Below are 16,773 nucleotides of genomic sequence, written 5' to 3'. Positions count from 1 at the left end.
TTTATTGATAACCTAGAAACATGTGAAGACTGATCCTCAAAAAATTGGCATGTCCAAAACTATGGAGGTAGGAAGTGAGAAATCTATTTTATCTTGGATTAATTCTTTTTCTATCACAGTACACACTGGTTGGCTTTAGCCAAAGTTCCTAATCCTCTGAGAAATCGGAAATTTGGCCAAGAGAAGTTGAATTTCTTACTGTTGCAGTTTTATTAAGCAGAGTATACATTTAACTTTCATTTGTGCTATAGTCAGTGTGGTTTGTCACAATTTTTTAATAGAAATACCTTATTACAGTTGTATGATACAGTTATTCTATATTTTATTTTTTTTAAATGACATTTGCCAGTTATTTTGGTTACATCTACAACATGTTTATTCTTTTATTCTCTTATTTATTGAACTATATTAGGCGTTGTTATTAAAGTGTAAAATTTCAGAGTTTTTTCAAATCAAAGAAATAAACTGAGCCATAACTTTTGTTTCTGTAAAATAAGAATAAATTATCTGAACTATTAATGAAATATTAAAAAATCACTGTTAGTAAGCTAAGCATTCGCTCATCGTGTTCTCCAAGTGATCTTACTTAATGTATGTTTCCAATAGGTTCATTCCAGCCAACAAATGAAATGATGCTCAAGTTCTATAGCTTTTATAAGCAGGCAACTGAAGGACCCTGTAAACTATCAAGGCCTGGATTCTGGGATCCTATTGGAAGATATAAATGGTAATTTTATGTAGAGAGCTATGAAAGAATTTTGAGTTTAATGACATAATTATCATATGACTGTTACTTATGTGGTTATGGATTATTCTGTGCACAAAGTATTCTGGGTACTGGATACATTTTTATCCTCTGTGTGCTCTTTTTTTTTTTTAAACAAGGGTTTTTTTTTAAAATAAATTTCTTTATTTATTTTTGGCTGCGTTGGGTCTCCATTGCTACATGTGGGCTTTCGCTAGTTGCAATGAGCGGTGTCTACTCTTTGTTGCAGTGTGCGGGCTTCTCAATGCGGTGGCTTCTCTTGTTGCGGACCGTGGGCTGTAGGCGCGTGGGCTTCAGTAGTTGTGGCACGCAGGCTCAGTAGTTGTGGCTCGTGGGCTCTAGAGCGCAGGCTCAGTAGTTGTGGCACACGGGCTTAGTTGCTCTATGGCATGTGGGATCTTCCTGGACCAGGGCTTGAACCTGTGTCCCTTGCATTGGCAGGTGGATTCTTAACCACTGCGCCACCAGGGAAGCCCCCTCTGTGTGCTCTTAACACAATTTCACACAAATAGGAAGGTCTTGGGGAAGAAAAGAAGACAATAAAACCAAAAGAGGTAGATTTATCAAAGATATAAGAGCATTTTCAATTAGTGTTTCCTTTTATGGAGTTTGTTCTTTTTATTATGGCAAGAATAAGTCCCAAACTATATTAAAGGGACTATATTAAAGTCCCAAACTATATTAAACAGACTCTCCTGCCTCTTTTACCTGCCAAGAAGAAGAGTGACCTCTTGCTTGTCAGGTGACCTTGTTTGCTTTGAGCTATTGAGATAATAAATAACTAGGAGCATGACTCAGGTTCTGCCTTACTTTTTCTCTAAGCTGTCACTCCTGTCCCACTGTACTTGAATAGAAATTTCATTTTTAATATATTTAATAGAATCACAGAACACCGCTGCCATGTTTCCAGTTGAGTAACATTTGATGTTCTTAAACACTATTGAAGAGGTGACAAATGTCTAACAGGATGTCTGATGTCTAACATGACCATACGTCATGTATGTCAGGAACAGCGTGTGCTAATTGGCAGAGTAAGTCTTTAAGAGCCACATGTTTTGATGGCTAAGTTTCTTCACCCTGCATTGGAAGTCCTTAAACTCCTTTGGGTATTTCTTTCTTTCTTTTTTTTTTTTTAACATCTTTATTGGAGTATAATTGCTTTACAATGTTGTGTTAGTTTCTGCTGTATAACAAAGTGAATCAGCTATACATACACATACATCCCCATATTGCCTCCCTCTTGTGTCTCCCTCCCACCCTACCTATCCCACCCCTCTACGTGGTCACAAAGCACCGAGCTGATCTCCCTTTGCTATGTGGCTGCTTCCCACTAGCTATTTTACATTTGGTAGTATATATAAGTCCATGCCACTCTCTCACTTTGTCCCAGCTTACCCTTCCCCCTCCCCGTGTCCTCAAGTCCATTCTCTATGTCTGCGTCTTTATTCCTGTCCTGCCCCTAGGTTCTTTAGAACCATTTTTTTTTTTTTAGATTCCATATATATGTGTTAGCATTCGGTATTTATTTTTCTCTTTCTGACTTACTTCACTCTGTTTGACAGTCTCTAGGTCCATCCACCTCACTACAAATAACTCAATTTCATTTCTTTTTATGGCTGAGTAATATTCCATTGTATATATGTGTCACATATTTATCCATTCATCTGTCGATGGACACTTAGGTTGTTTCCGTGTCCTGGCTATTGTAAATAGAACTGCAACGAACATTGTGGTACATGACTCTTTTTGAATTATGGTTTTCTCAGGGTATATGCCCAGTAGTGGGATTGCTGGGTCATATGGTAGTTCTATTTTTAGTTTTTTAAGGAACCTCCATACTGTTCTCCATAGTGGCTGTATCAATTTACATTCCCACCGACAGAGCAAGAGGGTTGCCTTTTCTCCACACCCTCTCCAGCATTTATTGTCTATAGATTTTTTGATGATGGCCATTCTGACTGGTGTGAGGTGATACCTCATCTTTGAGGATTTCTTAGTCCTGTACTTTCCTCTAAGATCTTTATGACTAGTCATATTAGGTTAAATGTAAGAGCAATATGTTATTTAAGCTGTTTGAAGAAAACTTATTTACTTAACGATTTTCCTCAGAACTGACCTTTGGTGGAGTTAAACTGCTTCTGGAAAGTGTCTCTAAATTGAGAGGTTTTCTTTTTAGGCAAAAATTTCAAAGGGCTCTTCTCATTATTTGAGACTTTAAAATTTTCCTGCCCCTCACATTTTCATTTTTTTTTAGAGGTAAGAAACCTTTTCCATTTTTCAAGTGTTCGACTCTTATTTTTTAATATAAATTTATTTATTTTTATTTATTTATTACTTTTGGCTGCCTTGGGTCTTTGTTGCTGCGCGTGGGCTTTCTCTAGTTGCGCCGAGCGGGGGCTGCTCCTCATTGCAGTGCGCGGGCTTCTCATTGCAGTCGCTTCTCTTGCTGTGGAACATGGGCTCTAGGCGCGTGGGCTCTAGAATGCAGGCATGGGCTTCCCTGGTGGCGCAGTGGTTAAGAATCCGCCTGCCCATACAGGGGACACGGGTTCCAGCCCTGGTCCGGGAAGATCCCACATGCTGCGGAGCAACTAATTCTGTGCGCCACAACTACTGAGCCTGCGCTCTAGAGCCCGTGAGCCACAACTACTGAGCCCGTGAGCCACAACTGCTGAAGCCCAGGCGCCTAGAGCCCGTGCTCCACAACAAGACAAGCCACCACAATGAGAAGCCCGCGCACCGCAACGAAGAGTAGCCCCTGGTCGCCACAACTAGAGAAAGCCCACGTGCAGCAACGAAGACCCAATGCAGCCAAAAATAAATAAATTAAATAAATTATTTAAAAAAAATTAACCAAAACTTCTGTTCATTTGAAACATGACTGTGACAGTTCATGTACTTTCTAAAATGTTCATTTTTGTCACTGTTATTTATAATGATATAAAGACTTTTAAAGAGTTCTTAGCAAATAATTATGAAGTCTATGGTCTGTATAATCTATATAGAGATTATAGAGACTATATAATGTAGTCCCTATAATCTATGATCTATAGATAGGTTTTATACTAATTAGTTTTAGCTACTATTTAATTTGCCATTTTATTCACTGTGATATTTTTCTTCAAGGTGGTGCATTTAAAGAGATCCTTTGGAAACATTAATATAGCTTTAAGTAAAGCCTGTTTTAAATTAATGATCCTATAGCAATAACTATAAATTGTATTCTGAGCAATTGAAATCAGGTGTCTTTCTGTAGTTAATTGGATATTTTTATTTCTAGGGATGCTTGGAGTTCATTGGGTGATATGACCAAAGAGGAAGCCATGATTGCATACGTTGAAGAAATGAAAAAGGTAGGGAAAACAATTCACAATAGAAAATAAAACTACTTAGAGCAGTTTTTTAAAAAAAATATTTATTTATTTATTTATTTTGGCTGTGCCAGGTCTTAGCTGTGGCCCACGGGATCTTCGTTGAGGCATGTGGGCTCTTTAGTTGCAGCATGAATGTGGGATTTAGTTCCCCGACAAGGGATCGTACCTGGGCCCCCTGCACTGGGAGCACAGAGTCCTACCCATTGGACCACCAGGGAGGTCCCTATTTAGAGCAGCTTTGATTTAGTTTTGTTATCAAGCAAATTAGCTGCTTTGTTTTTAGGAACAAAGAGATTGTAATGTGTTAGAATATAGAATCTAGATTATTGAGCTTATCAGGGCTTTATCTGTCTCATCAAAGTTCATCTTAAGGTAAATGTTTTTTCCTTCACATGTGTCACATTGTGGGGACATGCTATTTTCTTTTCTTTTCTTTTTTTAAATAAATTTATTTATTTTATTTTATTTATTTTTGGCTGTGTTGGGTCTTTGTTGCTGCACGCAGGCCTTCTTGAGTTGCGGCGAGTGGCTACTCTTCGTTGTGGTGCGCGGGCTTCTCATTGCAATGGCTTCTTGTTGTGGAGCATGGGCTCTAGGCATGTGGGCTTCTGTAGTTGTGGCACACGGGCTCAGTAGTTGTGGCTTGTGGGCTGCGCAGGCTCAGCAGTTGTGGCATATGGGCTTAGGTGCTCCGTGGCATGTGGGAATCTTCCCGGACCAGGGATCGAACCTGTGTCCCCTGCATTGGAAGGCGGATTCTTAACCACTGTGCCACCAGAGAAGTCCCGTGTTTTCATTTTTTCATCTTTCTTATCTTTCTCTATCGTTGACTTCTGCAGAAAGTATATAGATAGGAATCTTTTCAAATACTGATTTCCCTTACTCAGGAGTGTGGGACTTAACTGGGCTGTCTTGAAAACATTTCTGTTTTCAAACTTTTTATGAGAAATAGGTAAAAAGACTGCCCAACAGTATTCTCATACAAGTGTTGACTCATAAGTTGAGATGTTTCTATCACTGGATTTATCAGTAACAAGCATTTTTCTGTGAATGTAAAAATCCTTCAGAAGCAGAATAAGACAAGGATGCTTTTAGTTTCTCTGGTAACTAGTTAAGAGGGCATTCTTTATTAACTAGCTCTTCAAGGAGCAAATTAATGAAGAAATCATGGATTTTTAAAGATGATCTTACTGCCTTTTTATAAAGGAACATTTGTATTGATATGTTGGTAATGGATCAGAAGTTGTGAAATCTAGATCTGTATAATAATCTTAAATAATCTTTGAACATAGAGAAAATATGTAAAAAAGGAATATTTTTTTGCCAGATGCTTTGATAGTATTAATCTCTGTAGTAATTTTTATTTGGTAGATTCAGAGTAATTTGTTTTGTTTTAATGTCTTCTACATTGCTCAAAGTTGTGCACTTTGTTACATTTTCACAATTTTTATTTGGTGGACTTTGTTTTTCTATAAAAGAGGTCAGAGCGTAGTTCTTTTGGCTGTTAAGTGTATCAGTAGCAGAACAAAGGAGTCTTTCAAAAGCAGAGAGAGAACAATAATGTACAGCTTTGGTTTGATAACATTCTTTTTTCTTTAAATATTGTTATAATCTTTCCTCATTCCCTCCATTTTAACTATTTAGTGGTAATTACTTTTAATTGTATGTTGTAGATTGATACAGAAAAGACGTGTGTATATATATATCCTATTATTTAAAAAAAGAAAGAAAACGAATAATGGTATCATATTAAACATACTGTGCAGCTGCTAGCTTTTTGCCTGTAAAAAAAAATTTATAGATATTTTTCCAGTCAGCACACACAGAACTAATCATAGTCTTTTTAATATCTGCAAAATATTCCATATATAGAAATACTTTATTTTGTCAGTCATCAGTTGATGGTTCTTTATTTGAATACTTTTTCACCTAATTTACCTTGCTCTTTAAACTTGATGATTCTAAATTGGCCCTTAGTTATGAAGGTGTCTGAAAGTGGTTGCCATTTCCTACTTTACTTAACACCCTTTTAAAAACACTACCTTGGTGTTAAAGAACACACAATAATTTTACTCTAACCCCACAATTTTCTATTTTATTTTACATTAGGGCCTTTAGTGCTTAATGCACAATCTATAGCTTATTGTATAAAATTTTACACGAAGCTTATGTAAAATAGTTTTGAAAATGAGAACGCTTTTAAATCTTTACTTGAAATTTTCCTAGGGTGGTATAGGCATCAATATGTAATTAACATAGATACTTTCAGGAGTCTGTAAAAGCACTTCAAATCTCAAAGTTATCGGTAAGTAAATTATAAATATATTATTTGGTGCTAGTGTGGATCACATTAATAGTTGGTTTTCACAGGATTTGTTTCTTTTGATTACAGATTCTTGAAACTATGCCAATGACTGAAAAAGTTGAAGAATTGCTACATGTCATTGGTCCGTTTTATGAAATTATAGAAGACAAAAAGAGTGGCAGAAGTTCTGATTTAACCTCAGGTTGGACTCTTTTACCTAGTTTTTCGTTCAGCAGCTGATACATTATGCATGCATTAATATTTATATTATATGTCTAATTTTTTTTTTTTACTTTCACATGCCAGTCCGAGTGGAGAAAATCTCTAAATACTTAGAAGGTAGGAATAATGAAATCCATGTGAAACTTTGGTTTAAAATTTATATGCCAAAAGAACTCTGCACAAATTTGTATAACTTATGGGCTTTTCACTCAAGAGTTTTCTTTCAAGCAAATACATTGCACAAACTTCCAAAATATTATAAACCCTAATTTTTTTTTTCAGAGTTTTAAAAAAAAATTTATTTTATATTGGAGCATAGTTGATTAACAATGTTGTTTAGTTTCAGTGTACAGCGAAGTGATTCAGTTATATACATATACATGTATCTATTCTTTTTCAAATTATTTTCCCATTTAGGTTATTACAGAATATTGAGCAGAGTTCCCTGTGCTATTCAGTAGGTGCTTGTTGGTATAAACCGTAATTTTTACCCTTAGGTTATTAAAACATGACAGACGGTTCATTTGTATACAAAATTATAACAGAATTCATGGTTTTATTTTTATGATTCATATTTTCTATTTTGATTTATTAATTATATTAGCTATTATATTGCTATGGCTGAAATGACTTGCTAGCTAATTTTAAGTGAATATGTTTATAGTATGGTTTAACTCTAGTGTAGCTAGCTAAAACAAGACGTCAGTGAATTCACCTCACTTGGTCTTTTTTTTTTAGAGTTCTGTTTTCATGTTCTCAGTAACAAATTGAAAGTCTTGTCTTTTTACGTACTAGCAGGAGCTGAATAATCTGCAGATTTGCTGGTATTAACCGTAAACATTTGCTCTTTAAATTGTTTTAGAAAATAGAGTGAAATGAGCTCCTAAGAGTCATTCTAAATGACAATTATATATGTTTTAAATAAAAATCAGCCTGCCCATCCTTTTTTTTTTCCTGGCATTCCATTCACAAGGCATCTTTTACTAATTGATCAAAATATTAATCTTCCTGTTCTGTCATAAGGCCTGCAGTTTGTGTCCGCCACAGTAACTGATGGTGACTTTTACTGGGCATAACTCTGTACCACACCCTCTGTTTCTGATTTGTCTACCTAGAGGGGTCAAATATTAACAAATAATCTTCTTTATAATTCATAATTTTTCAAGTCAGAAAAAAAATTAAATGTTTTCTGTTTGTGAAGTGTGTTATTAGGATGCAGAGGGGAATAAATCAGGACCTGCTTTGGTTGTGTCCAGCTGACTGCCAGAGGCAAATGTTGAAACAACTATAGCTATAAAAACAAGGAAGAGTGAAAAATGATAATAAAGCCTCAGATCCATAATCCCTTAGCTATAATTTAAGAGTTCAAAAGGCTTGATAAAGCTTTTTTGATAACCCGTTTGAGAGCAAAACCTGTCCTAACATTACCAGGAGGAGCAAACCTTGACCTTAAATGACATGAGGCTATTTTAAGTTTTTATCCTATTTTGTACGGCTATTATATTTTGCTACAAATATCTTAATTTTTTTTTTTTTTTAGTGAGAGCCACCTTAGACTCTGTTGAAGGTGTCATATACTATACATTATGTATAGTATATGACCTTTGCAAAATTAGAAAACTCTGGATTTCAAATTGTATCTAGATCCAAGAGTTGTAAGGGATGCGGACCTATACCATAATTTATTTAACCTGTACCACTCTAATGGAATTTAGATCGTTTCCTCTTCTGATCTTCAAAAGATGCTGCTGAAAGTAACCATGTACAAATGTCACTTTACATATGTGTAAGCATATCTGTAAGAAATTATATTAGAAATATAATTGTTGGATCAAAGGATGTGGGCGTTAGATAAGTGTTTCCAATTTTGTAAGATATTGCCAACTTGCAAGACAGTTTGCAATCTTGAGTTTGTTTCTTAAATAAAGAATCTTGTTAAAAGTAGCCGTTTAGGTCCAGTAGAACAGATTATCTATGTCACATGGGCTTTTTCAGAATATATATACATAGTAAGTTTTGAAATCAGGAAGTGTAAGCTCTCCAACTTTGTTCTTTTTCAACATTGTTTTGACTATACTTCTTTTTTCTGGCCGTGCCACACAGCTTGCGGGATCTTAATTCCCTGATCAGGAATCGAACCCATGCCCCCTGCAGTGGAAGTGCAGAGCCCTAACCACTGGACCACCAGGGAATTCCCATTTTTGACCATTCTTGATTCCTTGCATGTCCCTATGAACTTCAGAATCAGCTTGTCAGTGTTTGCAAAAATGGCCAGCTGGAATTTTGTTAGGGATTGCAATGAATCATAGATCACTTTTGGAAGTATTGTCATTCAACAATATCGTCTTCTAATCCATTTACTTAAATGTTCTTTAATTTCTTTCAATTGCTAGTTATTTTATTCTTTTGCTGCTATTGTAAATTAAATTTTCTAATTTCATTTTTCAATCGTTTGTTGGTAGCTTGTAGAAATACAATTAATTTTTCTATATTGATCTTGTATCTTGCAACCTTGCTTGACCATTTATTAGTTCTAATAGCTTTTTTGTAGATTACTTAGGATTTTCTATGTATAAGAGCATGTCATCTGCAGAGATCATTTTACTTCTTCCTTGTCAGTCTGGATGCCTTTTATTTATTTTTCTTGCCTGATTGCCCTAACTAGAACTTCCAGTACAGTATTAAATAGAGATGACAAAAGCAGACATCTTTGTCCTTTTTTTAAAAAATTAATTTATTTTATTTTTGGCTGCGTTGGGTCTTTGTTGCTGTGTGCAGGCTTTCTCTAGTTGTGGAGAGCGGGGGCTGCTCTTCATTGAGGTGCGCGGGCTTCTTATTGCGGTGGCTTCTCTTGCTGCAGAGCTTGGGCTCTAGGCATACGGGCTTCAGTAGTTGTGGCACATGGGCTTAGCTACTCTGCTGCATGTGAGAGCTTCCTGGACCAGGGCTCGAACCCGTGTCCCCTGCATTGGCAGGCGGATTCTTAACCACTGCGCCACCAGGGAAGCCCAGACATCTTTGTCTTGTTCCTTATTTTAGCAACAAAACATTCAGTCTTTTAACATTATGATTCTAGTGAGTTTTCTTAGATGCCCTTTATCAGATTGAGGAAATTTTCTTGTATTCTCAATTTCTTCAGTGTTATATTCATGAAAGAGTGTTGGATTTTGTCAAGTGCTTTTTCTGCATCCATTGTGATAATCTTGTGGCTTTTATCCTTTAGTCCATTAATATGGTGTACTACATTGATTTTTGGATGTTGAGTAGGGCTTACTAGTAATTCTCTGTGCTTTCTGCAACTCTCGTCACAGAGCTGCTGTGATGCTGTCAAGTAGTTTTGCTGCAACCATCCATTTGATGGGGGTTTTGGGGATTCCCTGATGCTTTGTTTTGTTGAAGGTGTCTGTGGGTGGTGAGTGTTTCTGTTTTTTATTTATTTTTTTGTCAATTGTTATTATTTTTTATTTTCTGGTTGTCAGGGAAAGAGTAAGGGAGATCCAAAAGCTATGCTGCCATCATGATTCTCTAAGAGAGAATAGACCATAATGCCTATGATAGAGTTGAATTTTTACTCCTTAGTTCTACTAATTAGGGAATATAATAAGAATAAGAATATAGGCCTGACTGTTTAAGATGAATGGAGATTTTATATGTTATTTGGGATGCATGGGAGCATCCAAAATGGACTTGTATAATTGAAAATAAAGCCCAGCAGTTTATGGAGGAAGACCACTGTTTTTGGCCAAGAACCACTTAGGATGCCTTCAGTATCTCAGAGTTACGGAACTATAATTCCCAATATCACAGAATGGGGTCTAGTAACCGTCAGCACTGGCATCACATTGGAGCTTTATGGCAATCCAGAATCTTAGATTACCCCAGACTTACTGATTCAGATCCTAACCTTTTAACTAGATCTCAGGTGATTCCTATCCATGTTAATGTTTGAGAAGCTTCCATGTATTTACTCTCAAGGTATGACTTTGGGTAATAGGACAATTTGCCTTTTTAAGTGATTAATCACATTTACTAATGCTTTTTTTACAAAAGCTTAACTGTAAAGACATAATAATGTAAGTTGTGCACCTGAAGCCCTAAAGGTAATAAAAGGATAAAAAACTTTTTAGGGGCTTCCCTGGTGGCTCAGTGGTTAAGAATCCACCTGCCAATGCAGGGCATGCAGGTTCAAGCCCTGGTCCGGGAGGATCCCACATGCCACGGAGCAGCTAAGCCCGTGCACTGCAACTACTGAGCCAGCGCTCTAGAGCCTGTGAGCCACAACTGCTGAGCCTGCAAGCCACAACTGCTGAAGCCTGTGTGCCACAACTATTGAAGCCTGTGTGCCTAGAGCCCGTGCTCCGCAACAAAGAGAAGCCACCGCAATGAGAAGCCCACACACTGCAATGAAGAGTGGCCCCCGCTCGCCACAACTAGAGAAAGCCTGCACGCAGCAACAAAGACCCAACACAGCCAAAAATAAATAAATAAATAAAGTTATAAAAAAAAAAACTTTTTAATGTAGTCCAACTATAATATTGATAAGATTGCTTTTAGGGCCAAGGCTATGTATGTTTTCAGCATGCTAGCCTATAGCAACTGTCTCTTCATTTACTGTGTATTAAAGATCATCTCTTAACTTTACATTTTGATCGATGTTACGTTAAAAATAATTTATCCACTGTCTTGTTCAGAAAGGATTTAAGATAGCTTTATCATTTTGTTGTGAACTGATAACTGGAGGAATTAATGTAATGTACATATATTTACTGTCAAAGAAAATAATACTGTTCATTATATGTTAAAATTCTAACATTTTACTTCAAGATTATTTTATTAGTTATTTGTGAATTACAGTATTATTTTAAAATTACAACATGATTGTGTGTTATAGCATTACAGATTAAATGGTCATTTCATATTTTAGATCTTGGTAATGTTCTAACTTCTACACCAAATGCCAAAACTCTTAATGGTAAAGCTGAAAGCAGCGATAGTGGAGCTGAATCTGAGGAAGAAGAGGCCCAGGAAGGCGTGAAAGGAGCAGAACAAAGTGATAGCGGTAATCTTTGGGTTATGAGCTAATCACTCTACATTAACTAAGGCGAAAGGCTATGGAGAGGTTTGGACTTATTTGGCATTGCGTGCAATTAGGGCACATGGAGGGATGTGGGCTATTGACCCTATAACCAGGTTCGTTGTGGACCAAGAGGCTCTACTACAGAGTTCAGGGACAGCCAACCGTAAGCATAGATGGGTTGATGTTAATTGAAGGCAAACAAGGATAGGCCACTCCTCTAGATGTAAAGCCTGAAATGCTGCATTAGAAATGTATTCATTTAAGGTATTGTTTCCAATATAAATATGCGTATGTTACCAAGGAGACAAGTTAAATTCTCAATATCTTGTCAAGAATGGCATGGATTCCAGAGAATAGAATGCAAGCAGAGATTCTGATGAAGAGGGAACATTGGAATCGTGGGGTTCTGCATTAGGGGGGCCTTGTGAGTAAGAGTACCAGTGATTCTTGGGGAGACTAGTTTAGAAAGGGGAGGCAGAAAGACACTAAAACAAGCCATACAGCTTAGTTTTGCCTTCACTTTCCAGTAAAGGCTGACAAATAATACCTTCTTTGAAGGCTCTTTTTACTGGCTATGTAGACCTATATATGGCTGGGTCTCATAGAGCAATTTGCCTATGCCCGAAAGAGTGAAAAGACCTCAAGAGATTTATCTCTTAAAAGGGGTTCTAGAAGATTCACAGGGAACTGAAGCAGTTTTGAAACCAACAGTTTGGGTGAGCTCTCAGCATATAATTAACCCCTTTTCAAGGAGCACCCCATCTCTCTGATCCACGTAGGAAGCCCTTCAAATGGATTATGATAGGCTGGGGAAATGACTACCTGATATTAGAACATAGTGTACAGAAGTTTTCCTACAGTGAATTTTTATGAATCTTTCCATTTTCACATAAAAGATAAGAAAATGATGAAGAAATCTGCAGACCATAAGAACTTGGAAATCGTTGTCACTAATGGCTATGAAAAAGACAGCTTTGTTCAGGGTGTACAGAATGACGTTCATGCCAGTCCTTCCCTGAATGGCAGAGGTGCTGAGACAGTAAAATCTGCAGATCAAAACTTGGAGCAAACGGAAGAAACTGCTGTCTGCGTTCACCAAGGTACTGTCACATCAAAGTTGTTTCTCTGGCTTCTTTCTTATGAATAATATATTCTTTTAATAATTTTAGGATATTTAGGAGCTGTTGAGAATTTTAAAAACCTCTATTCAGTAACATATTAAGGTTTATTAATATTATAAGGGGTTATAGCTTTGAAAGACCAAAATAGGGCCAAGGCTTTTATATTTTTCTTGAAATATTTTTTATTGTGTTTTTATATGGAATTTTAAAATAAAATCTTTGAAATTTTTACTTTTATTACTGATGTTTCTTTTAACTCACATCTCTAATTATATGATACTTTTGTTCTCAGGTCAGCAAAATAAGGTATAGTCGTTTCATAAGTTACGGCTCTAGGAGTGAGCCTATAGTGTGTATACAGTGAATTATTGACATTGCTGTAATTCACTAGAGAAACCAAGAAATACCATTTCTTAATATAACAACCAAATGTGCACAGTTGCGTCCCAAATTTAGGGTCCTAGCCGGTAGTCAGTTTTTTCTTATAAAGTTATTAGGTTTTTATAAGTTTGATCTGGACAGTGTCTTTTTATAATTCCATGATAAAATACTTTGTAATCTTTTTACATAAAAATTACTGACTAAATTTAAAATTTTGGTAAGTTAAAAGAAAGTAAATCAAATTTATCTCCCAATATGAAACGGTAAATCAAATTTATCTCCCAATATGAAAATAATATAGAGCAGATAAATTTTGAAAATGTAATAAATGCATTTGTCTTCAAATAGAGAATAATTATTCTACCCGGACATTTGTATATATTTAGATGTAAATGATGATCATGTTGAAGATGTTTCAGCAATTCAGCATTTGACGAGTGATTCAGACAGTGAAGTATACTGTGATTCCATGGAGCAATTTGGACAAGAAGAGGTAAAAATGACATTTTTTAATTGGTAAATTTTCAAAGTGATATCAGAATTCCATGCATAACTTCTGTTAATAACAGATGTATATGCTGTTCACCACTTTGAAAACATACCTCTAACATGTTTAAACATTTGTATTTTGTTTTTTTGTGAATTAAAAAATATATAAAATTCCTGAATATTCAAAACTGTTTAAATATTATAATTTATAATGTATTTACAGTTATAAATATTCTGAGAGAGGTGGGATGGGAGGCAGAAAGTGAACTCCTTATGCTAGTCCTTATGTTTGAGACATTGATAACAGTCAAGAAGACTGAATAATTTCAAACAAATAAATCTGTTCTTCACATTGACTAAATACATTGGACTGAAGTTTTTTTTTTTTTTTTTGCGGCATGCGGGCCTCTCACTGTTGTGGCCTCTCCCGTTGCGGAGCACAGGCTCCGGACGCGCAGGCTCAACGGCCATGACTCACGGGCCCAGCCGTTCCGCGGCATGTGGGATCTTCCCGGACCGGGGCACGAACCCGTGTCCCCTGCATCGGCAGGCGGACTCTCAACCACTGTGCCACCAGGGAAGCCCTGGACTGAAATTTTAAGTGGAAATACTTTTCAAATTTCAGTTAATTAAGATTTGGTATTGAAAACTAACATTTGGAAAACCATTAAAAGTACATGAATTTTGTATTTTTCTCTTTGACAACTTTTTCTGATAACGACCAGGGTGGTTTTGACGGCTATATTTATGTTTGTTGTTTTTACATCCTCCCCCTGGTCTTTCCCCACCCCTGTTCTAACACAGTGTTTTTTAAATTTATTTTATTTTAAAATTAAATTAAATTAATTTATTTTTTTATTTTATTGAATTATAATTGATTTACAGTGTTGTGACAGTGCTTTTTTTTTTTTTTTTTTTTTGCTGTACGCGGGGCTCTCACTGTTGTGGCCTCTCCCGTTGCGGAGCACAGGCTCCAAACGCGCAGGCTTAGCAGCCATGGCCCACAGGCCCATCCGCTCCGCGGCATGTGGGATCTTCCTGGACCAGGGCACGAACCCGCGTCCCCTGCATTGGCAGGCGGACTCTCAACCACTGCGCCACCAGGGAAGCCTCATGACAGTGCTTTTTGAATACAGTAACTCTGGATATTTAAAATGTTTCTTGGATGAATAACTGAGTCATGAGCACAGTTCACTGCCAAACATCTCAGTTCTTTGCTGAGATGTATATAAATCATCGCTATCCCATTTCTCCCCTACAGATGGGAGGCACAATATGAATTGAAGACATTTTTTAGAAAAATAATATTTTCTATAATAACTTTAAAAAAATACCGCTTTATAAAACCAGTCATTCTTCTATTGTCATGGAAACCTTGTGGTGTATAACTACATGCTTTACATTTGTAGTCTTCAGATAGCTTTACGTCAAACAATGGACCATTTCGCTATTACTTGGGTGGTAATCCCAGTCAGCCCTTGGAAAGTTCTGGTTTTCCTGAAGATGCTCAAGTATCTCCTGGGAATGGCAACAGGGGAGACACACAGGCGGCAGCAGTGGAAGGCAAAGGTGAAGTAAAGCACGGAGGAGAGGATGGCGGGAATAACAGTGGAGCGCCGCACCGTGAGAAACGGGCTGGAGAAAGTGAGGAATTCTCTAACATCAGGAGAGGGAGAGGTGTGTAGCACTTGTTTTTTGTTCTCACTGTCTTTATAAACGAATTAATGAAATGGGGAGGTTCTAGATAGGAGAGGCACCAGGACTGTCCCTCTGCAAAGGGAATGTTGAAAGTTATCCTCGCGGAACATCTGACCATTTTTCTTTATGTCTGGTTCTCTCCTTTGACTCTACAGGGCATAGCAGTGTATTCTTTGAAGGTGTGGGAGAAAATATGTCTATTTCCATATCTTTTATGCAGTGTTTTAAGGTAGCCAAATTTATGTTTTATCACCTCCTTGAACGCTCACTGATTGCTCCAGCTGTGCTGCTGCTTTTTTCCTATTATAGGTGAAAATCTGAATTCCTTATTGTTTCCCATTTCCCCGCTTAGGTCAAAAGACATCATTTCAAGCTGATAAATCAAGTAATAGAGATAAAAGAACATTTAACAGTACAGAGGGAAACATTAAGAATATTAATGTGATCAGGTAATAAAGAGTTGAGTGGGGAAGAAAAGTAGGAATATTAATTTACAGTTGTTTATAGTAAGGAATCTATAGGTACTGTCAAAACAGCCATTTGAACAAAAACAAACCTTTCTAATTTATCAGAAAAAAATACACATTTTTAAAAAAGCAGTGAAAACAAACCATGTAGTAAAACATTTTTTAAAACCCGTAAAACAATGCATAATATAAAAGACTTAAGATCAAATGTATTTGTGAAAGCAGTACAAGTAAAGAGGCTCTACTCACCTACTTGAAGAAGAAGGTATTTGGATTGGTTCACAGAGCAAAGCATAACTTCATGCTATAGTCTACAGAAAGTAAAAAATAAAAATATAGGCAAAGGTATCTCACACAAATGCACATTAAAATAAGACAAGGTTAGTAATCTTGATATCAGGGAAGATTAATTTCAGGACAAAAAGCATTAAGATAAAGAGGGCCACTTGTAATGTTAAGGTGTGCAGTAGAGACTTAAAATTGTTAATATTTTATATAACATCAACACTTCAAAAAGCAAAATCTGCAGATGATATAAGGAGAAATAGGGATAATCATATTAATATTCAGGAGACTTTAATATACTTTTTTTGGTCTATATGAGAGTGTAAGGACAAAAACATAACTAAGAATAATGAGAACCTTACTTAACATAATTAATTTGGTAAATCTTATTGGTAGTTATCAAACTGTGTACCATGATACCTATGGAACCTCATAATTCTAGATGCTAACTTTTTTTGTTACCCTTATGACACCCAGGCAAGAAACTCTGGACTGTATTTCTTATTTATTGTCACCATTGTCTCCCCTTTTCTACATTTGGTCCATCAGATAAACCTGTAATTCATTCTCTCTAATGTCTTCCTTTCC

General features: G+C 36.4%; 1 protein-coding gene across 8 annotated transcripts in view; it reads left to right on the top strand.

Moving 5' to 3' along the window:
* Nucleotides 1-16,773, top strand: part of ACBD5 (acyl-CoA binding domain containing 5) — a 34,825-nt gene that overhangs the window by 4,371 nt on the left and 13,681 nt on the right. For 6 of the 8 annotated variants that reach the window (XM_067701535.1, XM_067701542.1, XM_067701517.1 and 3 more), the window contains exons 3-10: nt 607-727; nt 4,047-4,119; nt 6,533-6,647; nt 6,752-6,784; nt 11,592-11,726; nt 12,641-12,844; nt 13,633-13,739; nt 15,145-15,412. In XM_067701535.1, the coding sequence (XP_067557636.1) occupies nt 607-727; nt 4,047-4,119; nt 6,533-6,647; nt 6,752-6,784; nt 11,592-11,726; nt 12,641-12,844; nt 13,633-13,739; nt 15,145-15,412 (1,056 nt within the window). The remainder of the gene's footprint in view (nt 1-606; nt 728-4,046; nt 4,120-6,532; nt 6,648-6,751; nt 6,785-11,591; nt 11,727-12,640; nt 12,845-13,632; nt 13,740-15,144; nt 15,413-16,773) is intronic. The other 2 variants (XM_067701524.1, XM_067701568.1) reach the window with 1 other exon arrangement.

This window comes from Pseudorca crassidens, chromosome 1 (genome assembly GCF_039906515.1).
Source record: "Pseudorca crassidens isolate mPseCra1 chromosome 1, mPseCra1.hap1, whole genome shotgun sequence".
Taxonomy (NCBI): domain Eukaryota; kingdom Metazoa; phylum Chordata; class Mammalia; order Artiodactyla; family Delphinidae; genus Pseudorca; species Pseudorca crassidens.
Note: the sequence above shows the minus strand (reverse complement) of the source record. Positions and strands in the feature narration are given on the sequence as shown.